This window comes from Cryptotermes secundus, unplaced genomic scaffold (assembly GCF_002891405.2).
Source record: "Cryptotermes secundus unplaced genomic scaffold, Csec_1.0 scaffold934, whole genome shotgun sequence".
NCBI classification, from domain to species: domain Eukaryota; kingdom Metazoa; phylum Arthropoda; class Insecta; order Blattodea; family Kalotermitidae; genus Cryptotermes; species Cryptotermes secundus.
Window position 1 is genome coordinate 571,432 of NW_019738977.1, and position 24,677 is coordinate 596,108.

Below are 24,677 nucleotides of genomic sequence, written 5' to 3' on the forward strand. Positions count from 1 at the left end.
GTTTTCATTCTTACATTCTTATAACTTCTTGCATTAAAGGGAACCCAGTCTTCTGGTTTTCATGCACATCTGCAATGAGTTATTCTGTTTCATGAAATTGTCCCTTAGCAGCCCATTGAACATTTTGTTTTTGTTATTCAGTAATTATCTTTGTCAATCTGTCAGAGTCCTTGGTCTTCACTATTCATTTCCAGAGTTCAGAAATTAAGTCTTATACTTAACCCTTTAAAGCTGAAATCCAATGAAATAATAATTAACAGTTCAGTTCCTACACAACAAAATTTGCCATCTGCTTCTGCTGGTTTTTGCTTGGCTTACTTTTTGACCCTGAAGATGAATGTGAGATATTCCTCTGAAACATCATGCTTTATTTAAACTATTTGGCGCTACAACCCAAAAGACCCTCCTTTTCACAATAATTGCTGTAAGAACCTAAATCCAACATACGAAGTGTGTTCAGGAAATAACGGGAATTTTAAAATTTCGCGGGTTTGGAGAGTCCAATTGTCAAAATTTTTTTTTTATTATGTTGGTATACATGCCCCTGAAGTACAATAAAATTTTCAGCTGTATTCATTGCTTACTTTGTCTGTGGCAGCCGCTAAGGTTAGACGTGTTTTTATGAGCTTGGCGATTTTCGTTTGTTAAAAGAAATGGATCAAAGAATTTGTATCAAATTTTGCGTAAAAAATGAAATAAAGTGTTACAAAGTGTGTGAAATGTTAACAAAGGCCTATGGTGAGTCTGTTATGAGTAAAACAAGAGTTTACGAGTGGTATAAGCGTTTCCAAGATGGCCGTGAAGACGTTGCAGATGACGAGCGCCCCGGACGCCCCAGCACATCAACAACCGATGAAAACGTGGAAAAAGTGAAAGCAATGATTATGAATGATCGCCGAATCACAATCAGAGAAGTCGCTGATGATGTTGGCATATCGATTGGCTCATGCCATGAAATTTTTTCGAATGTTTTGGGTATGAAACGCGTGGCAGCAAAATTTGTTCCAAAATTGCTGAATTTTGAACAAAAACAGCGGCGAATGGAAGTTGCTCAGGAATCACTAAAGGAAGTCAACGATGATGCAGAATTACTGAAACGTGTTATAACAGGTGACGAAACATGGGTTTACGGATATGACGTTGAAACTAAGGCTCAATCGTCTCAGTGGAAGCATCCTGGATCGCCAAGACCGAAAAAGGCTCGACAAGTGCGTTCGAACGTGAAGGTTATGCTTACTGTGTTCTTCAATTTTAATGGCATAGTGCATCATGAATTCTTGCCTCAAGGTCAAACGGTCAATAAGGAGTACTACCTGAAAGTTCAACGCCGTTTGCGTGAGGCAATCCGAAAAAAACGCCCGGATTTGTGGAAAAACAATTCATGGCTTTTGCACCACGATAATGCACCTGCTCACACTTCGTTGCTTGTTCGTGAATTCTTGGCCAAAAACAATACTGTAACGATGCCCCAGCCTCCATATTCGCCAGACATGGCTCCGTGTGACTTTTTCCTATTTCCAAAAATAAAGAGAACCTTAAAGGGCCGTCGTTTTACAAGCATAGATGACATTAAAAGCGCATCGCTGAAAGAGCTAAAGGCTATCCCAAAAATCGAGTTTGAGAAGTGTTTCGATGATTGGAAGAAGCGCTGGCGTAAGTGCATAATATCGAATGGGGACTATTTTGAAGGCGACAACATTAATGTAGACGAATGAATAAATATTTTTTCCAAAATACGGAAATTCCCGTCATTTTTTGAACACACCTCGTATTGTATCTCCATTGCAACAACCAACTATTTGATTCTGTTTATAGAGATAATCACAGATTATTGTGATTATTGTTGGAATACACATTACAGGAAAATTGTAAAGCCTTTTTAATGTTCAAAGCATATAGTAACTAGTATTTTGTAAAGGGTTAAATCACCTTTATTTTTTTACAACACTGTATTCATGATTTGTACAGTTGTGTTTTAATTTTTCTTATTTTTACATGTGTAACAGCAAGTTTTCTTATTACTAACAGCTCAGGCTTTGCCTAAGTTGTCTGAATAAAAAGGATTATGAACCACCTTCATAAGGGACATTTATTATTTATCATTTATTGTGTAGTAAATTTGTTGTTTTGTGGCAGTATGTTTTATACTAATAAAGTTACCAGTAATTTATTAAATTGTAAGTAGTTTATTAATTAAAACAACTTCCTGTCAGCTGTTGTCATTACAAAAGAAATTCTTTTGTATCTGCAAAAGAGGACAGCTAGAGACAGCGATTTGTGCTAAACAGTAGGTGTGTGTAGTTGTTAATGATTATCTTTTGCATGTAGTCTCACCTGTTTGTGTTGCAACTGGTACATCGACCAAGTGTGAGAAGTGTACTGCAAGGTCTACTGAGGAAACGCTTACTCACAGCCGACCACTGTATCTCCAAGATCAAGCGCAACTTCAGTAACACAGCCTCATCTGGTGGAGGCATGGGCACAGACAGAGATGGTGTTGAGCAAACAGCGCTTAAGGTAGCTTCTCTTCATATCCGCTCACAGCTCCTAGTATCACTTATTTTCTAGTGCATGAGTAGCTACAGTTGTTGACATTTATCAATTTTTATCAAAGAAAATTATTTTCATACCAAGGAAACAAAGCAAAATGCCATTTAATTCTGCTAATGGAATGAGAGATTCTACTCAGCAGCTCTGATTTATTTATTGTAAGATGTTTGACTTATTCTGTATCCAACAGGCATTCCTACTGTGGCCTAGTAGAATGCAGAATAACTTGAAATTTAATTTGATCATTTTAGTGGCTTTTGTTTGGAGTGTTGGAATGGTGTAACAGTATGACTGTTATTTAAAGACTTACAAATAAGTTTCATATTTTCATTTGTGCCAGATTAGTTGTTAGAGGTGTAACTAATGCAGTGTTCTTAACTAAGTTACCTATACACAACTGAGAAACATTGTAAGTCCCTTATAAGAGGCTGTTATTAGTTTTCTTTTTAATTTTTAGCTAGTGCAATTCTTAAATTTCCTGCATTATTTGCCAGTTACTACTCCAGTAGCCTTTTCCATCCAGGAAATTTCCAGCTTCTAGGCTGGTGGTCATATTTTAAATTAGGTTTAACATTTTATCATCTAGGAATGAGGGATTTTTAATTCTATGGTTCTATGGGATTCGTAGATATATTGTAACTTATGGTAACAGTTGGGACATGTGGTAGTGTAGTTGGTTGAGGCACTATGCTACAAGCCATAAGGCCATGGGTTCAGTTCCCAGTGAGGTCATTGAATTTTTTTATTGACCTAATCCATCCATCTGCACTACAGCCCTGGGGGTCGACTCAAGCTCTAACAGAAATGGGTACTAGGAATCTTCTCGGGGGCAAAGGGCCAGCCAGCAGGTAAGGATGACAACCTCAGTACGATCTGTGAGCTGATTGTTTAGAAAATGTGGGAGCCTTGATGTCTCTCAACCCAGTGGGCCTCCAGGCCTTGTTACAGGGATAGCCTTTTTACCATTTAGTGTAGGAGTATCATAGTTATAACAGTTTTATTACTGTTACCTTTATTAGATTTTAGGTCCTAAAGGCAATGACTATGAAGAGTCCTATTTTTGGGAAATGAAGCTATGTAGTCTTGTAAAAGATAATTGACATTTCAGTGGAAGGTACTGCCTCCATCTTCAGGGTCAGAGAGTAGTCTTTTGCAAGCAGCAAGCAGATAATATAGCATCACATCTGAGAAGATAGTACTATTTGTCTTTGAATGTACAGTAAACCCTCATTTATAATGGTTTAGTAAGGGAGCAGGGTTGAATATACAGTAAAGCCTCTTTATAATGTACTAGTAAGGGAGCAGGGTGTGTGTAGTTGCCGACGTCCACTATGAGTGAATGGCTGTTAACAGAAGTACACTGTAGGCTACATAGCCTATACATATAATAAGCATAGAAACACAAAGTGTGAGTGTTTAAGGGTTTTTATATTGGGTTTTATTTTTTAAATAATTTTCTCACTACAAAACCTTCTTAGTGCCTCAGCATCTCTAAAGATTTACTTTTGTACACAGCCAGATTTTGTTCATTATATCTGGTATTTTGTTATTTCCTAATGATGTACCACATTATAAAAAATTTAATTACCAGTATGGTGTTTTTATAGACAGATTTTATTCTTTTTTCAGAGTTCAGAATAAAAGGATATCTATTGCAGGAAAAACTGGAGAACAGTATTGGTGAATATTTAATTCTCTGAGTTATATGTACAGTATGTACATATATATATACATATATATATCTACAGTGTGATATATGCTGTAGCAATCGTTTAGTGAGGAGTTCCCAATAAGTTACAAATTACCTGTTAGTCCTCTCTTCGAGGGCATTTTTATAGTCACATGATTTCCTAAAAGCACTGAAGTAAATTTTTAATGCTTAATCAACATACCTGAGGTATCTGTTGTTACTGTGTACTGTAAGAATGGCTGTGGTAGCTACAGGTTCGGGAATATGTATATATTACTTCTAATCATACATAATAATATATATATTATTAATCTTTATCATGAATACATAACACAGCACTAGGAAAAGGAAATGTATGTTTTTTTGAGTAGAAAGAACACATTCTCATCCTAGTAGTTGGATTCTTTATGTGTATTACATTAGATCAGGTAGCATGAGGTAATTGTTCTCTTAGCTTTAAATAAAGTGTAAGAGGCTAAAGAAATGGTGTGAATAATTACTGTAATAGCATCAAAATGATTGGCTATATAATTTTTGATTATTATGATTTTTCCAGGTATCACTGAAATGTCCCATTACGTTCAAGAGGATTACCCTTCCTGCGAGAGGCCATGAATGTAAACACATTCAGTGCTTTGATCTGGAATCTTACCTGCAACTCAATTGTGAACGAGGGTCTTGGAGATGTCCTGTGTGCAAGTGAGTGTTTTCATTTTTTTTTGTTCTAAGGAAGAACTGACAGTGTAAAGTGATGCTGTGCACTACAAGAAAATCCTTATGTATTTGTATATATGTTTATATATATTGTCACATATTTAGGGTGTGTGTGTGACTATAGGCCTGGTATGAATTGGTGAATGGAATTATCGACCACTTGTATACACCACTTGAAACTACGCTTTACAGATCACTGACACATGCAGACTAGTGTTCTCAATCTGTTACGGTCCACATTAGCCTTTTTCTGGAAACAGCTTTTACCAAGGGAGATTCTTCACCTTCCCACACTCTGGTTCACTTGTCACAGCTGCACTCTCGCAAAGCTCTCGTCAACTGACAACTCAACTGTTACCAGGCTGACAGCCATATCACACCAGCCTTCTAGCAACCACTTAGTAATGGGTTTATACACCATAATATGTTATAATACAATAATATTTTGTGATGCCATTCTTAGAATTTCATGTAGGATAATTTTTGGCACCTTCTAACCAGAGATACTAGTAAATTCTCTTTTAAGTAGTCAGTATCTTCAATTTCTTTGTGGCAGCATTCTCACTGTAGTGGGATTCCACTCTGTGTCAACACTTCAGTTTACATGAAATGTGAATATGTTACAGTAACCCATATTTTAAATTTATAGTAAGCCTGCACAGCTGGAAGGTCTTGAAGTTGACCAGTATATGTGGGGAATTCTGAACACACTCAATAGCTCAGAAGTTGAAGAAGTCACAATCGATTCCTCTGCCAATTGGAAACCTGCCAAGAGTATACAGGGGATTAAGGTAATTAAATATTGCAACAATGTATTTTGAAATTATCTCCAGTAACTTGAAATATTCATCCTCTGTTGAAGCAGAACAGTATTACTAGAACTGAGTATGTATTATCAATGTAGGAATTAATTATAAGACTAATGTAATAATTTATTTCCCCTTGGCAAAATCATGACCACTGAAATGGTAATACTTATATAAATTTAAGTTTTCTTCATTTTAGACTATGCTCTTCAGTCCTTAATATTTTATTACTTGGATCTCTCTCTCTCTCTTTTTTTTTTTTTAAATTCCATGTGCATGTGATTTCATTTTGCTTATTGGTGATCCATAGGTTCTTTGTGGTCTTCTAAGAACCTTGGTGTCTTCTAAGTAGATGCCCATTCTTATTTGATTTTTCCTTCATCTCTTCACTTCTAGCTGTCTTAAAATTACTTGCTATATCTCTCAGCTCTCTCTGTCTTTCCACTCCTATTTTAAAATATTTTTGTAGTCACTCTTTTTTGGTGCATTGTCATTTCATGCCCCAGCAACCCTAACCTCATCTTTTAATATGTGCTACCAGATCTGATTTATTCAGTTCTTGGTTGGTTCTGATTCTCCAGATCTCATGTTCACTTACTGATTTCTACACCTTCCTCAAAATTATGCTTTCCCACATGTTTAACATACTATGATTTCATCCAGTCAACTGAACTATAATAAATGTAATTTGGTTGTTATTGTACTGATGACATGTCAGTCTCGGATTGAAAGTAATGCCATTTGTTACTTAATCATTATGCCTAACATAGTAGAACATAATAAATTCAAGTGATGACTGAAACTTCTGACTTGCTTAGAAACATGATACATTTCAGGGCATTTAAATTACCGTATTTACGCATGTATAGGCCGCGTGCGTGTATAGGCCGCAGCACAATTTTCAGACAGTAATTATAGAAAAAATAATTTTCTTGGAATATTATTTCAGGAGTAGAACACCCTGTATTACTAATTATGAATATAATTTTTTTAAAATGAAGTGTGATTTCGAATATTTCGAATATAAGCCGCACCCCAGTTTTCCTCTTGAATTTTTGGCAAAAAAATGTGCGGCCTATACATGCGTAAATACGGTAGTCTGCTAGTAATTTAAATGGGTCATAATGAATTTAATAGTTACATTACATTGTTTTAGACGGAGGATGACAGTGATTCATGTGGAGCAAAACGTCTTAACAAGGCAATGTCTCCAGGCAGCATGACTCTCCCCACCATGAACAACTGGGACATGAACCAAGCCATGTCTCCATACATTCCTCCTGATATGAACAGTAAGTACATAAAGATATTTTGGAAGTATGACTCCAGTACTGAAATGTATCAAAGACATTAAATTATTAGTTAATAACAAGATTATTTTGTAATTAGGTAATTAACTAAATTTGTACACAGCAGCAAAATCTTCCAGTTTTCACATTGTAAAGTTTTATGACATTAAAAATTGTCTGTACTCTTTAATAATGACATCACAGTTGTTTTTGCCTTCACTTGGAATTTGTCGCAAGTTATGATGAATAGATATTTCCAAAATAAAAATTTAATATTGATGTGAAGTGGCATGGTTTAACATGTGAACAGAGAAACAGAAGGAATAATGCAAATCATGCAAGTAGAAATGTATGTTCTGTGCCATGCTCAACTAATATATACTACTTCACTCCCTACGCTGAGGTTATGTCGTCATTTGTTAACTAAAGCAGTGTATCTTGGCCAATGGGCCACAGCCCAGTACTTGGCCCTGGCATCAATTATACTGGGCCGTGGTCTCACAAAGGTTGAGAACCACTGATATAAAGGTTTCTGAACATATTGTGACATGTTGAGCTATGGATCACCCCTCCCTCCCCAGCGGTACGTGGCGGTAACGTAACGCTCGCATTACTACGGTAATAGGCGAGTTCCCGCCCCGCCACTCCCCTCCGCGTTGACGTAACGCGCAACGCGCGGTGACGTCACGAGCGGAGCCGAAGATAACCGAGCGCCGTAACCTGGTAACTACGCAATGCGAGTCAACAGCGGTGACGTAATAGGATGACGTGGCACTCATTACGCAACCGGCAACCACGGCAGCTATATAAGTGAGCTGCAGTGCCGGTACGAGTTCGAGTTCTAGTGTGACTACCGCAGAGTTGTAACGTAGCCATCGCCGAAGATAGTTCGAGCAAGCCTACGAGCGAGTGTGTTATCAACAGTTCTCCAGTCAGCCGACTACTGTTGGAGTATAGCAGCCGTGGCGGAAAGAAGAACCGGACGTGTGTGTGTAATTGTGTAATTGGGAGCGTGTGATACAGTGATACCTAGCTCCCCCTACTGTAAACGTGTAGACTATTGAAGACAGAGTGAACTGATTTGTGCATAGGGTTAGAAGTCGTGAAACCCCGCAACAGTGTTAACAGATTAATGCGATTAGGGTTATAAAGTGTGAAACCCCGCAACATTGTGATAATTAAGTGTAGCCGATAGTTGTAGATTGTTCAATAAACCAGTTAACCATCTCTATGGCGTATTCAGTAATGTAAACACGTTACATTGGTGTCAGAAGTGGGATCAGTAACGTAAACACGTTACATTGGTGTCAGAAGTGGGCTGCCCCCTGCAGGAAGGCATCCCGTCGCGCGACAGTGGCACGACGTTGGAGAAATGACTTCAAGAAGGAAGTTCCCCTGGGAACCTTCGGATGCCAGCGGAAAGAAGTGACCGCCACCGGAATAAAGATTACACGCTGTGTAGGACACAGGCGTATGGGACAAATCAAGAATAAGGTCGCACCGGAAATCACCAAGAAACGGACGTTCGGGAAGAGAATTTGTAAAGGCCCGGAACGCAACACTTGCATCAGGAACCGAGGCCTGAGACATCAACTACAACGCAGAAATGAAGTGAAGGACCTAGGCGGCGGACATCCGCGATATGTGAAGGAAGCAGACCTGAGAAAAACTGCAAGACTGCAGATCGCCAAGCGAGTAGCCGAATTTTCTGTCTGCCTACAACACGGCGAGGATTGGACCTTGTGGAGGGGACGATCCCCTCCAAAACGGAAAAAGAGACTTCATGCAGAAGAGGAGCCGGTAAAATAGAAGAACCGGCTTCCCAGAGAGAGTGAATGTGCCATAGAATGAAAGTGATGGATGAATGGGACACAACTGGATCTTCTGGCGAGCTGAAAGGAAACCGCTCGAGACGAGTCGATCTTAAGAAGGGAGCGGATGTAACGGACAAAGAAGATGCTGCAAGAACAGCCTCCGAAGCGAAGGAACGGGGATGCACCGTTAGGCTATTCGGGACGAACAGCCTTAAGGAGGGAGCAGTGTGACATGTTGAGCTATGGATCACCCCTACCTCCCCAGCGGTACGTGGCGGTAACGTAACGCTCGCATTACTACGGTAATAGGCGAGTTCCCGCCCCGCCACTCCCCTCCGCGTTGACGTAACGCGCAACGCGCGGTGACGTCACGAGCGGAGCCGAAGATAACCGAGCCCCGTAACCTGGTAACTACGCAATGCGAGTCAACAGCGGTGACGTAATAGGATGACGTGGCACTCATTACGCAACCGGCAACCACGGCAGCTATATAAGTGAGCTGCAGTGCCGGTACGAGTTCGAGTTCTAGTGTGACTACCGCAGAGTTGTAACGTAGCCATCGCCGAAGATAGTTCGAGCAAGCCTACGAGCGAGTGTGTTATCAACAGTTCTCCAGTCAGCCGACTACTGTTGGAGTATAGCAGCCGTGGCGGAAAGAAGAACCGGACGTGTGTGTGTAATTGTGTAATTGGGAGCGTGTGATACAGTGATACCTAGCTCCCCCTACTGTAAACGTGTAGACTATTGAAGACAGAGTGAACTGATTTGCGCATAGGGTTAGAAGTCGTGAAACCCCGCAACAGTGTTAACAGATTAATGCGATTAGGGTTATAAAGTGTGAAACCCCGCAACAGTGTGATAATTAAGTGTAGCCGATAGTTGTAGATTGTTCAATAAACCAGTTAACCATCTCTATGGCGTATTCAGTAACGTAAACACGTTACATTGGTGTCAGAAGTGGGATCAGTAACGTAAACACGTTACAATATGATATGTGTATGAAAAATATGTAGTTTGAAATTTTGTTTTGATTTTCAATAAATGCAGCTTAAAATGGTTTAAATGGAAAAGTTTGTTCAGAAATTTGTAAAAGCGTAACTTGTAAGGTGGGGAAAATGTTACATGTTAGAAGTTATTACATGAAAATTTTTAATTTTATGTGTATGAAGCATGTAGCCATACTTAAAAAAATCATTCACCTTCAAATGGGAAAACTTCATACATCGCAGCATCTCTGGGAAACACTAACATTTTGGTGAGCTACACATTTGTTAAAGTCCATTCACTAAAATAAGACCTACAGTTTTTCCTGTCCATTCCTTTATGTAAGCTTTCTTGTAAACAATTTGTTAAACTCTATTTCTATGTAAAATGTATTTCTTTGGTTACTGTAACAGAATTTAATATTCATGTATCTTTTTTACGTAAATTTTCAGGCATTGCAAGTGGTTCCATGATGAATAGTGGCCCTCCACCTTACACTGCCAGTGGAATGGGACGAGGCACCTCGTATGACTTCAGCACAGGCTCTAATCCGGGGAGTAATGAGTATGCCGGTGGTGGGGGTCCACTGTCACATCTCAGTGAGTCAGTGAACTCTCTTGATCCATTAAATGCAATGGAGAAGACTTTGAATGAGCAGGTAAGCAGATCATGTTTAGTATTTATTATTATTATTATTATTATTATTATTATTATTATTATTATTATTGGAGGGGGTGGGTTTCCCCATGCAGTGTGACCAGTGGTCTATTGTACTTCCCCCTGTGATATTCTACCAGTCTCTATACCCTACCGATACTGGTGCGTGCCATCAGTCCCGACTCAGCCAGCAAGTTCGGCCTCTACTGGCTCAGCGGTATCTAGATGCTTCCCCCATCTACCAGAGGCGTTAGAGACTATTGTTGGATGGGAAATGTTCTTTATAATTTGGCTCAGAGGCCTCCTTGAGGCATGAGGTTCTTTTACATGCTGTAAAGCTACGACACGGGACCCACGGCTTAAAGTCCCTCCTGGAGGACTTGTTCCCTGAATTTTTCCGCCCTTAAAAATTCCACAACCTCCGCCGGGTTTGAACCTGCATACCACGAGTCATGAGGTGGGAGCGTTACCCCTAGACTACGGAGGCCGCTGTCATGTTCAGTAAGTCTATATTATAGCTTGCTCAATGTGAACGGGCAGTTGTAGCTGATAACTTTTTTTTCAAATGTATAGTTAACCGTGTGTTTTATTAGTAACTGACACTTTTGTATTTGAGACACTCAAATGTACATGTAAAGTGGAATAATGTCTGATAAAGTGTTCTTATACAGTACTTTTGTAAGGTATTCAATATGAAGATGTCACCGGAGTTTCACTAGAAGAATTACAGTTTCACAGTTTGATGTAAAATGATAGTAATGGAAGATCTTAATAAAAACAGGTTCAGTTGTGGACAAAAGGAAAACTATGAAAATTAAATATGACAAAAGAGAAATTGGATGTACTTGTGCTTGATTAGATGTGAACCCCAAGATGTAGTTGCTCCACTCAGCTTTCTAACTGTGGTGTTTTGGAAAGCTGAGCACAGGCTGTGCTACATTACATACCTGCAATTGTTAAAAGCCTTACATCTCCAGGTTTGAAAATGAAGAATATACTATTGAAGGTAGATTCCAGTATAAACAGTCACCACGACTCTTGATCCGTAATTTTGCCGTGTGTAATTTTTTGCTGGAGCACGGTTTACTGTAAATGGCTACTTAAACAGTTGAAAGTTAAAACAGCTGGTTTGAAGTGTTTGGTTTGATGAGTGATGAACACTGATGAACAAATGGAGCCAAGCATGTCAAGTTTTATATGAGGATAAACTATAAACATATCTACTTGCCCACATTCTGTGTGAAACTGCAAGGTTACATCTGATGCACTTTATATAGCTGGAATCTGTAGTAGTGGAAATCTGCACTGAAATGTAGCACTAAACTGTATAATAACTAATAAGTTGTATCTTGTTATCTCTCTCATAGATTGAAGAGTTTGAAGAATAGTGAACATCATTAGTTCTTGTAACAGCTTGTTAGTGTAGTAGGTCAGGAAGATAACTGAAATCGGTTGTACTGACTGAGCTCCTGTAGTTCTCTACCAGTAAGTCTGACATACATATTTTTGGTTATGCAGTCATTTTAACATTCTTATTTGAATGGATGGATTTTTTTTTCTTAGATGCCACATACTCCTCATACCCCTCACACGCCACACACACCCCACACACCTGGAGGGACACCTGGAAGTGCTCATACACCAGGAGGAGGTAACAGTGGCCCTCCAAGTGTACCTCCTGCCAGCTCAGGTGAAGGTGGTAATGTTGGCAGCAGTGCTTCAGGCCCTGGAAGCAGTAACAATAGCAACCATGGTAATGCAAGTGGCAGTACTGCTAATGCAAATAATGCAACAACTGACACTCCTGAAATCCCATCTGATCTCAACTTTGATCCTGCGGCTGTTATTGATGGAGAAGGCCAAGGTCAGGAGGGGCTCAATGTGAGTATAATGTGTACTGTAATTCTAATAAGGTATGATTGAAAATAGTGTACAGTGAAACTGGAGTGTAGCATATAATGAGGACATCATTATAGTGACAAGCCATTGGAACTATCAGTTTATCAACATTTCTTTTATTGCTAGTGGGGTGGGACTAACTCCCTTGTACTGCGGCCACTTCTGGCCTATTGTACAAGCCCCAAATGATAGGTGAGGGTGATTGTGAAGCAATTGGTGGAATGAAGATTGACAGGGGAAACCGAAGTACTCGGAGAAAACCTGCCCCAGTGTCACTTTGTCCACCACAAATCCCACTTGACCAGACCCGTGATTGAACCTGGGCCACTGCGATGTAAAGCCAGCGACTAACCGCTTGACTATGGTGTGACCTAGTTTCTCGACATAGTACATATGGAAAAATATTATATAAAAGGGGTTCTTTTCCAGCATGACTGTCATAACAAGTAATTTGTAACTAGCTGCCACTGTTTTCTGGTAATTGTACGAACAGAGTATACTTGCAGTTTTCCTCTGGAAGTTCTCTAGAGTTATCGGCCCATAAAGATTCAGTTAACTTGCCCTCTCTGTCCTATCCTTGTCTAGGAGAAAGTTTGCCTTCGTAAACCTAATTGTGAGCTGCTTATCCCTGCCACTGTTTAACCACTGAAAAATGCACTTCACCTGATGTCCACTGCACCATACATAATACCACCCCGAACCTTCCACTGGCCTTGGTAGGACAAGGATGTAACAGAATGCAAAACAGAGGACCTTAGATGTGAATACAAAACTTAATCATATGTCTGTGTAAAGTTGGCAACTCATTAAAAAGAAGAACAGGAAGGTGATTTCATTAACTTCTTAGACACTGATACAGTATTGAAGAACAATGAGAAAATGTGGTGTGTACTAAACATAAGCAAACTAAAATTTTGCTTTTCTTTTGTAAGTACTTGTTTGTGAAATTTGTTTCACAGTCTTAGTTTGTGACTGTTAAGAACATGAGATGTGAACTGTGTTATCAATCAAATTTCGTAAGTTGAGGTGTGGGTCTTAGTCAGGTGTCTTATAAAGAGGGTTATTTTCATTATGATTGCGGTAATGTAAATTTATCATCTGATAGAGGAACCGGTATGGATTCGTATACAGTTTATATGTCACTACCACATTTCATAGTTAATGCAGGGAATCCAATTTATCCATATACTGGCTGGCAATAAATTTGTTCATCATGCTTGTACGCTTCTACCTGCCAAACCATCACTTCATTACCTGAAGCATGCTCTAACTGTCCAGCCCTTATGATTGGCACTACCTCCTCTCTAACTGTCCTTTTGGCCCCTTTGTTGCTGGTTGCAGCTGCTCCTCTAGCCGTTCCCTCTCACCTGTTGGTACCCCAAGTTTGCAGGTTGCTGCTGTGTCCTTCTTATCCAGTTCTTCCCTTTTTGTTGTTGATATTTGTTGTTTACAGGCTATGGGTTACATGAATGCTGGGCGCCACTAAGCTTACTATTAAGGCTTTTCAGCAAAAAAAGGGGAATGAACCGGAAACTACAGGTGATAGGTACTGCATTCGCACTAGAGCGATGAGATTCTGTCTCAGGGTGCATACAGGCCTCGCGTTAGCTGGAAAGATAAGAGTGTTTATAGCTAGGCACTACCACACACTGTTTAATGAGCACTTTTTGATATTCATTTAACAACATTTGTCCTTAATCCCTTAAACAAACTTGAAATCGCTCAAACTTTTGTGACTGGATCCCTGGCTAGTTATTTAGCGACTGCTTTTAGTACAACACGTAGAAGTGATTACACTTTCACTTAAACTTTTAAGCCAAATTAAGATTCACACTAATTGTTGCATCTACTTAATTTTGCCGAGTTAATCAGAGAATGTTCCAGTAACACTCTTAAATAATTTTGTTTTTAACTGGGACTTTTGAACCAAACTGCCAGTGATGCTAATTTTTCTGCTGTACACTTGGAGAGTTGTTCAGAGGCTGTTTTAGCAGACTGACTCTGCTTTGAAGCAAGGAATCTTCACAGCTTCAGCTCCACCTCAAAGTTATTACCCTAATTTCAGCTGATTGGAACAATTCAAATTTAGGGAGTTAACTGCAAATCTCACCGCTCCAGTCACCTAGCTGTAGTTTGGGACTTTGGACCTTAAAGTCCTAATGTCATTTTTGACAGCTGCTTGATAAATTATACCAGTAGCGTGGGTTGCAGGCCTTCCCACTTTTGACTTACGGGGTTCAAAACCTGTCAAGTGTAACTTTACCAAAGGATCCCGCCGGTCAACTTTCGAACTGAATTTCCAGGAAAACTCTGTGGTGTGCTTCCTGCCTGGTCTTTGTAGCAATGAAGGAGGCCCTATTCTTGAAACCAAGAATCAGGCTAAGTCACCCATCAGTGTTCCTTACTACATCCTATGCGTAATTACTATAAAAAGAAATCTTGATTACAAATAAAGCTGGTGGTGTCTGTGGTATGGCTACAATGCTCTCTTGTCTTAGTAGTGTTGGCTTTTAGCACTGTTAGTTGTCTTTGAGATAGTACAAATAGAGTTTGATTTGTTGTGAAATATCGTGTTCTGAAATGAACAGAACAAAGTATTTATGTATGATACCTTCGTTCAGGAAGATGATGCAGTGGCGCATGCTGAACAGTTTTGTGTATGTGTTAGTTAAAGTCTTTGGCTAACAAGTCACAAGTCCCGGCCTTGTCTTCTGGCCTCCATGTTCATGTGATTCAAATCCTTCTGACTTTAATTTGTGAGGCACATTGAAGGAAAAATATATCTGAACAATCTGCACACTCTGGGAGAACTTAAGGAAAATATTAGACACTTCATCATATGTCTAGAAACATATTCTCATGAAGTGAGGCATGCTTAGATTGTTGTCACTTTGAGACTCCTATAATATAAGGTATTGTATTGTATTGTATTGGAGAGGGTGGGATTCCCCATGCACTTAGACCAACCATTGGTCCATTGTGCGTCCCCCTATGATATTCTACCAGTCTCTATTCCCTACCGGTACTGGTGCATGCCATCAGTCCCAACTCAGCCAGCGAGTTCGGCCTCTACTGGCTCAGCGGTATCTTGATGCTTCCCCCATCTACCAGAGGCGTTAGAGACTACTGTTGGGTGGGAAATGTCCTGAATTTGGCTCAGTGGTCCCGTTGGGACATGAGATTCTTTTACATGCCGTAAAGCTACGACACGGGACCCACGGCTTAAAGTCCCTCCTGGAGGACTTGTTCCCTGAATTTTTCCGCCCTTAAAAATTCCACGACTTCCGCCGGGTTTGAACCCGCATACCTTGAGTCACGAGGTGGTCTAGGCCGCTTATAATGTAAGGTAAGATAACAGCTGAAGAGTGGGGTGTGAATTATCGCCTACCGCAGTGGGTGTATGTGAGGAGAGTGCCGTATCAGCTGTGAGAACCAGTGTAATGATAAACTGCATGCATTGTATAATGGTTGATTCAGAACCATCACTTGACACATTTAACAACAGAAAGTTGCATGTATTCCAGTTGTGGCATTTAGAACAACCCATGGGATACTGTACCGATGCAAGTATTGGTGTAATTGAACTGATTCATATGTTGAGTGTGTTAACTTAAGTCTGATACAAATAGCTGGATATATTCTCACATGTATGTGCTTGCACTGAATGATTCACAGTAGGTGTCTGTGGGGCTTGCATGTGTATAAGGAATTGTGCGCAGCATATGCGATTTATACTTGTGGGCTTGCAGAAACTAGTGGGTAGGATTTTTGTTTGTAAAGGACATCTTCTAGTTAGTAGTCAGTTATGAGTAGAAGGGGTTGTGTAAGTCTGGGAAAACCTTTTAACGCTTTGGTTCAGATAATTCTGGTAAGAGTGGTGAATTATTCTTTGTTATTTTCATATCCCCATGATAATCAGTTCAAATTAAAAGAAATACTGTGATACCAGCATCATTATTTAAACTTTGGTGCCATATTGTATTATACATAATTGGAAGTTGTGGGATGTACTTGTAGTTATGTTTTGCAACCATTTGTAGGCATTACAGTTACCTGTTACAACAAGCATATGCAGAAATTTGATAAATTCTCGTAATATCAAATTTTACTTTATCTTAGATCATCATCTTCCAGATTGTGACACTGGGTAGTTAAAAAATTCAGAGAAACTATTGCTTTTGAATTTCACATTCTTTTACCCTGAAGGCAGAGGAGTCACACAACCCAGGAGACCACAGTCTCAGTAATCATTGTGAAAACCACTCTATTTAGTATATGTTCTTTTGCATGTTGATCCCAGATGACTTTTAATTTGTTCATCTATGAGTTTTGCCATAGTCAATAAGTTGACAGTCATTTTGCTAGTTTTACAATTTACCTTACCTAAATAGTGACATTTTTTAAGTTCAAGGATAATTAAAATGTGTGTGTGCGCGCGCACGTGCATGTGCGCATGTTCAGGCTTTTTATGTATATAATATTAACAGATCAGCTGCCACAGATTCTTCAAGCAGGTCTTGGGGATTTAACAGATGTATCATAATACTAGAGATCCATATGGGCCTGCATTTTATGTCAGGAACTAAAGAAATTGCATTGTGCTGTTCCAGTTGCTGCCTGACAATGTGGTAGACCCCATGGAACTGCTGTCATACCTAGATCCACCTGACTTGGCAACTCCTCCCTCTAGTGGTGCCAGTAGCAACGGTAACAATGGCACGCCAGGCAATACCACCAGTGATGACATTCTTGCTCTTTTTGAGTGACTTTTTTAAAGCGTACAAAACTCCTGTTCCCCCAGCGTTCCTTTTATATTTTAAGTAAAGACAATGGTGAAACTGCAAACAAATGACAAAGGTATATAATGTTTTATTATGCAGTGTATGCAAGTGTAAAAGCAGATTTGTACAAAGAGTTATTATGCAGTGTTCCTCATCTCCACATATTACTTGTGGTTATCAAAGTGACTATACTGCAATCGCTGGAGTGACTATTCTAAAATGAGACTGCAGCGAGACTATTGACATATTCACCAGCGTTCCTATTGTCATAAATTATGATGGTGCGACATGCCAACACCAATGATAAAAACTGTTATCACAGTTATAGTGATATTTTAAAAACTTGTTCCTTTTACTGAAAACTATTCAAATTGAAGGTGCATATAGAAATGTTCACCAGAAGTTGAATTATTGCGCCGATGTTAGTAATAAATTTGTATTTGTGTGTGAAAGTAGAGAGAAAGTTACCGAGCATATGAATGTGGTATTAGTGTCATGGAATCTTTTTAATAGATGAATGACTGGCTGATGTCAAGAAGAGGCATGGTTTAATATGAGAATCTGTGAAATTGCAGTGTACTCTGTCTAAACAGTAGAGGCACTCATCTGTGGAAGTGAATTGGTTGTGTTCATTGTATTACTTGGAGAAAGAAAATGGTATGAATATAATATTACTTAAGGAAGGTGGAATGGATTGTGATTTTTCAAGGTGATGGTGTTTTGTGATTGTTCAATCAATGCACGCGACCAAAGCAGTAACATTTTATGTATTATGAAATGGTATAGACATATACTTGGATGTAAGCTGGATTCAGCGTAGTTTCAAGTAAGCATCCAAAATCTCAGCAACATTTCTTTTCTTCATTCTATTGAAGACTATTCATGTACAAAAATTCAAGCCAGGATATATATGCAGTCCACACAATTAATTTATGTGGAGTAATAGAGAGAGAAAACTGAACAAAGCTATGTATGTGTATTTATTGTACATATAGAAATACTATGGCAGACAGTAATTATTGGCGGCCAGTTTAGAATTAGTAATACTGTAATGATAAGTATATATTTTATCTGTCATCGGAACCAAACTTGTATAAATAACAACCATATTATCTTAGTTACACACATGCCACCGTACATACACGCAAACCTGCATGACTGAATCTAATTATGTAATGTCTCAGTGTATTACGGCTTTAAAAGTATTATTAGTGAGGTGCACAAAAACCTGTAATTATGTACGTAGATGAGCATTATACCTGCTAATAATGACATGGAGAAGGCGTGAACAAATTCCTGAATTAAGTATTTATTAATTAATTAATGAAAATTTGGGAAGAACTACATAAATAATTAACCCCTTGAATCAAGTTTTTTGTACTGTTGCGCAACATGTGATATTATGGTTGTTATATAATAATCAGTTGCCTTGAATGTACCAGTGAGTCAATCTGTTTGTTATATCAAATTCAAAACAGTATATGTTTCTGTCTCACTGACCACCTTCAAGTGTATACGTGTAATATCACAAATATATTACACTTTTGCTGAATACATAACCAAAATGGATCAATTTTTGACAGTATAGTTAAGTTTCATAAAAGTTTCCTGGTTGGTGTTGTAAAAAGTGAAGTTGTAAAAACAGATGAAATATATGTATACAAGTCATAAATGTACTGGATAGTATTTTGAGTGGTTTATTCATTTTTTTATGTGGATTTTTGGTATTATTCCTATGTACATGTGTGTAGCGTGGTTGTAGATAGGGTTACGGCTGATATTTTTAGAAGATCTCTATGTTCACATGTTTATAGCCTGTTTCCAGTGTAGCTTGTATGGGAAGTGTTAAGTGACACCCTCAGCGCACAATGCAGTCACTATACAAGCTACACTGAGAACACACTACAAACAGGTAACAATTCAGTACTATATAACACACAACACTGAATTAGTATCTAAAGATATAATTTTTACATCACTTCTACATCAAAGTTGCATGACAGTATATTTTATATTTCAGGAAATTCAGCCCACATAAAAGCAACCACAGCACATATACATCCCCTACACATTAGATACCCATATTCATAGTAAGCATACCACACACACACATATATATATATATAATCTACCAGCACCAGTAGCACATGAACAAAGTGAAACAGCATCTCCATCTCATCCACTTCTCATCGCAGGAAATCAAAAGCATACTGATCCACAATGGCATATATCCAGTACTGCAACATTGCATTACTACATATTAACATCCACACACCCATATGTAAGTAAAGAAAAACCACAGAGACCTAAAATACTACCACAAGAATAGTATTCCATAAACCTTCTTCCTATGTATTGCAGATACACATAGGCAAGTCACAAGTGAACACGGAGATCTTTGAAACATAATCAGTGGTAACGCTACCCGCATCCACGCTATGGACACATATATAGGAATAATACCAAAATCCACATAAAAATATGAATAGACCACTCAAAATACCACCCAGTATATTCACGACTTGTATATATATCTTTTATCTGTTTTTACAACTTTACAAACTGTAGATTTCACATTATACAACACCAATTAGGAAACTCTTAGGAAACCTAACTATACAGTCCAAAAGTGGATCCATTTTAAGGTACACATTCAGCAAAAGTGTAATATATTTGTGATATTACATGTATGCACCTGAAGGTAGTCAGCAAGACAGAAAATGTACTCTTTTCAATTTGATGTAACAAACAGATTGACACATCAGAACATCCCATGCAATCACTTATTACATAATGGCCAAAATATCATGTGTCGTATGACAGTACAGAAACCTTGACTGTATATTCACAACAGGATGCAAAGCTTAAAAATAACCCTTTGAAGCCTGAAATTAATCTAAATAATATTTTTAAAAGTAAGTTCCTACCTCGCAGAAAATGCACTGCATCTTCATTACAAAGACCAATTTGTTAATACTGTTTAGGAAATAATATTTATTCTTAAAATTATACAAAAGACATAAATACACTGTTTGGACAAAATGAAGAGTTTTGAATGCTAGAGATGGTGGTATATATAGTAACCACTGTACTTTAAAGGGTTAACTTAAAAATGTTTTAATATTCTGGATATTTGTTACATTTAATATGTCTGAACATATCCAGTTTGAAGTTTACAGGAACTTGGCTGGTTTCATAATGGGAATAGGATAATAATTATTGATGCATCAAGCTGGGTACCTACAACTGAATCTCTTTAAAAAGGGGGCAGAGATGCTGGAAGTAATGGCAATGCTCGTCTGCGTATTGCAAAAACGCAATAGTAGAAAGCACTGCATACGTGGTGGCGACATTTGGCAATCTATTGTGAAAACACACACACTTATTAATTGTATGTATTTCCCATCATCCCCTATGACAAGTAGTATTTCAGTATTCTTGACATATTGTAGTCTTCTTTGAGCCAGTAGGACATGTATTAGTGTTTGTACAAGGGGAAGTGAACAGAAGCACAGTACAAACAAATGTTATCTGTAAAAATATTGATTGCCAGGCAGTGGTATTCATTTTTAATGTGGCATGGTACCAACCCTGCTGCCAGATGTAGTGTTAAAGTCTAGAGTTCACATTGTTTTGATTTGTAAAATATGAATTTGCATATGTAACAGATTTTAATTGGCTTGAAGTGTTAATGAATATCAATTTTAAATTGCTGTAGGAATTAATATAGGAAGGAGGAAGTGGAAGTGTAAAAACTTCTATGACAGTAATTTGTTATCACTGGGAACTTTAGATATTTTGAAACTGACATCTGGTTGCAGAATTGTAGTGCTTAACAAATTAACAAGAAGAGTGATAAATTTTGGTATGGTATCATGTCTGATAGATAATTTCTTATTTGAATTCTTCACTATTTCTGTTAATTTTATGAAAGTATTTTGTTTCTTGATTAGTCTGTTGCGCTGTACATGAGAGAGGCCATTGTAATCCATGGTAATGCAAGTGAATTTCCACTGCAGAAACCTGACATGATCCATGGCATAAATTGCAAGAAGATCAAAGTCTGGTTGAGGATAGATATGTAAGACATGTTTGGTAGCTGGGGACTCATGTCAGTGTGCAAGTATGGCTGTGTTCTTGAACTAAATACAATCAAAATATCATAACTTCTTTATATGGTATGTAGTGTTATTTATGTAAAATTGAATTGAAAACTATAAATTTGGGCAATAAAAAACATAGTAGATTTGACCTCTTTGGCCTGTTTGTTATCTATGGAGTAACTTAGCTTTAAAATGCTGAATTTGAATGGAGGAACAACAGAGCTTTAATAAAAGTGTAGGTGGGTTGGCTGAAATTAAATTTTATTTCTTAAGTGACTGTTGTTGATTCTGATGTAATCTTTACTGATGTTATACACACTCATTGCACCCGTTTGCATGGTCATTGTAAAAGAGCAGTAAGACCATGCTCTGAGAGAAACTAGTTCTAAAACATATATTCCAATTCTGTTGAAAAATGATCTGAGGATAGAGATGTTTCTGGTTCCTGACACGAAACATTTCAGTGATTGTTAGGTCAAAATTAACTGCCCTGCAATTTTGATTTTCTACTGCCCGTAGAATGTGATGCTTGTATGTATGTGCATGCGCATGTGTGTGGTGGTTGTTTTGTATTACAATTTGAACGTATACATTTGTACTCAATTATGAAACTTGATTGCATTTTGGCAGTGGTACAGTATAGTTTGTGTAAAACATCTTTTAGGGTATGTCATACCTTGTGTAGGCAATTGTGCAGAAGAAAAGTCCTGTATGTTCAATGAGATCTCGAGTATGGTGATTTTGGTTCCCATCATATGTTGAAAATATCATCTAGTAACTTTCAAATGATGGATGACATAATTATCTTTGTCATTTTCTGGCAATGACACTCCATCAGAGATGTTTTAAACATAATATACTTATTTTTTACTTTTGAGTCCTCAGTTTATGTACATTTGAAAATAAAATATTTTTGGACTAATGTTTATTTGTACTTTTTATAATATTTGATGGTGGATCATGTCAAGGTAAATGGCCTGGAATGATACAAATTTTGAAATACTGTAATTCTAAAAGCAGAATATTTAAACTAAATCAAAGTTTATTATTTAACAGAACATTAAAACTTAGTCATGTTGTCAAATTTAAAAGAAATCAAGAGTTTTTGAAGCAGAATACACAGTTTGTGCCCTGTTTAATACCAAATTCACTGCCGCTAAATGTTTTTCCAAGCAAGCTACAATTTACATGTTTCGGCTGTTTCCGAATACATATCAGACAACAGAAACCTCTTTCTGCATTATTTCAAGGAAACGAAACATACATATAGAACTGCACGTCTTGTGCCGAGCAAAATATGCCAGGAGTATTCATGAATGCCACAGCTCTTTAATATTCGTCTTTGAAAGGACAGTTTTGGCAAACAGACCAAAATTGGTGGTATAATTTACTATGTAACCTAGTGGCTAGGTAGTCAATGAAATGCCAGAAGATGGTTTTTCTTAAGCTATTAAATATTGTACGTGAAGTACAGCATTTATAATGAATGACATAGACCTTTATTGAAATTAAAATCAGCAGTGACATTTGGACCAAGCTGTTTAGTTATATTCCAACAAGGCAGCTTTTTGCTTCCGAGAGTAGACCTAGCATTTCACTGTATCCGTCAATGTGTGTCATGTTTTGAGTAGTAACTAGCTAAGACTTCAGTGACAGAAAAGTTCCCTTGTATTATATAATGAAAAAAAGCCAGTTGCAGGTTAGGTTTAGATAGGTCTTCCTTTATATACAGCGCATTACAGTATATGTTTAACTCCAATATTGTAAATAGTTTCCATTGTAGATGTATTTCTGCAAAAATGTACCATTACACTTTTAAAAATGATTCATGGAATTTATGTTTCAACAGAGAGATCCCATGCAATATAACTATCCTGTCTGTTATTGATATTGCTTAGAAATTTTGAAAAATGTTTAATTATCCTACCTTCTGTAAATTTTTATTTACCTATCCAAATATCCAAAGTAAAATCAACATTGCTATGGCTCATCCAAAGTTAAGGATAGCTTATATATGTTGGCATATAGGCTTTTGTTGCTGCTGGACCCATCTGTGTGAAATTAGATGTTTTACTTCTGTTTTCTTACTTTGGGCTGTAATGTAATTACATTTTGTCTGAAAGATGGCAGGGAAACCAGTTTATATGCTACTCGGATAAATATTACATATTTTGCTTTAAAATATAAAAATAGATTCTTTTTGTAGATTATCATTGCCAAGCACAACAGCCTCCCTCTATTGCTCCATTTTCCTATGTGCTCTAGCTTCCAAAAAATGTAACAGTTGTAATGTTTCTGTTTTGTTGTGATGGTAAGTGTGTGTTACTAGAATGGTTAATGGTGCTTTTTTAAAGTCTACAAGTGGCTGCAAGTAAAAAACTGACAACCTTCTGTGTTTAACTATGTTAAAGTTGTGACATACTTTTAGGTGTGACTGTAGACAGGTTTGGATTGATGACTGGATATATTGGACTCTTTGGTACAGTTCATGACTACACCTTACAGTTCACTACAGTTCACTACAGTTCACACACACACACACGTGAACGCGCACACACACACACACTCCCACACTCCCACACTCACTCTTCACAGCTGTTGCTTTGTAGTGGCTTCCAGTGACATATGTTCTCCTTTCTCTGGGTTCGTTAACTGTCCCCATCTCAGCTATCAGCTTCTAACAGCAAGAGCTCACAACACTGAACCCCAGAAGTCCTCTGACTGCATCTTCTAACTTGTCCTGCTTATAAGATCTTAGCATGGGCTGCTTAAAAACATGGTTCCTCTGTTGCAGTGCAGTTGTTGCTTAGTGATGGCATGGTATTCCACTGTTACATGTACAGCCATCAGCATGGACTGTGCAGAAAACACCATTCCTCTGTTGTTTACGGGCTGCTGCCTAATAATGGCTGGCTGTTGTGACTCCACAATTCTTGCTTTGAGTGAATATGCCATGGTACCAAGAAAAATGTGAGTTAGATTTTAGGTGGAACTGATGAAGCCAAAGTCATTTCAGGAGTTTAATTTTTTTTTGAAGGGATAGCAGAGTGTGAAGGAAAGCATTGTATTTAAGCTCTTTATGTAAGAGAAAATATATGCTTCAGGTTGGCAATAAGGTTATAAACAATTTTTTAAAATGTAATTTCATATTGTCTTTATGTTTAACTTACAGCATATGCTGTATTCAGAAGACTGGCCTTTCACTATGAATTATAACGTTGTTTCCATATGGGAAAGAGTCTCTTCCTAACATTGGATAAGCCATGCAGTATTTTTCCTCTTTTTTTTCTTTATTTTCTTTCTTTCTTTTCTTTCTTTTTTTTTTTTTTTGTGGATGTGAATGGAACCAGGGACCACTGTGGTTCAGATTAAGTACATGTATGTGGCTGC

At 37.9% G+C, this 24,677-nt stretch overlaps 2 protein-coding genes across 7 annotated transcripts in view; both read left to right on the plus strand.

Moving 5' to 3' along the window:
- LOC111871524 (zinc finger MIZ domain-containing protein 1) overlaps positions 1–23,177 on the plus strand; it is a 373,186-nt gene extending 350,009 nt beyond the window's left edge. For all 5 annotated transcript variants that reach the window (XM_033754285.1, XM_033754289.1, XM_033754288.1 and 2 more), the window contains exons 9-15: positions 2,329–2,517; positions 4,797–4,939; positions 5,604–5,745; positions 6,917–7,052; positions 10,300–10,505; positions 12,068–12,385; positions 17,014–23,177. In XM_033754285.1, the coding sequence (XP_033610176.1) occupies positions 2,329–2,517; positions 4,797–4,939; positions 5,604–5,745; positions 6,917–7,052; positions 10,300–10,505; positions 12,068–12,385; positions 17,014–17,169 (1,290 nt within the window). In that variant the 3' untranslated portion in view covers positions 17,170–23,177. The remainder of the gene's footprint in view (positions 1–2,328; positions 2,518–4,796; positions 4,940–5,603; positions 5,746–6,916; positions 7,053–10,299; positions 10,506–12,067; positions 12,386–17,013) is intronic.
- On the plus strand, positions 655–1,751 carry LOC111871520 (mariner Mos1 transposase). 2 transcript variants are annotated; one of them, XM_033754291.1, is made up of 2 exons: positions 655–1,188; positions 1,285–1,751. In XM_033754291.1, the coding sequence occupies exons 1-2, from the start codon at positions 720–722 to the stop codon at positions 1,713–1,715; spliced, it is 900 nt and encodes a 299-aa protein (XP_033610182.1). In that variant the 5' UTR covers positions 655–719; the 3' UTR covers positions 1,716–1,751. The 2 variants fall into 2 exon arrangements, with proteins under 2 accessions (XP_033610182.1, XP_033610181.1); XM_033754290.1 differs by having other exon boundaries at positions 655–1,751.
- Positions 23,178–24,677: the final 1,500 nt, after the last annotated feature.

Excerpts from the sequence above, each read along its gene's own strand:
- LOC111871520 (XM_033754290.1), top strand. The coding sequence starts at position 720 with ATGTTAACAAAGGCCTATGGTGAGTCTGTTATGAGTAAAACAAGAGTT.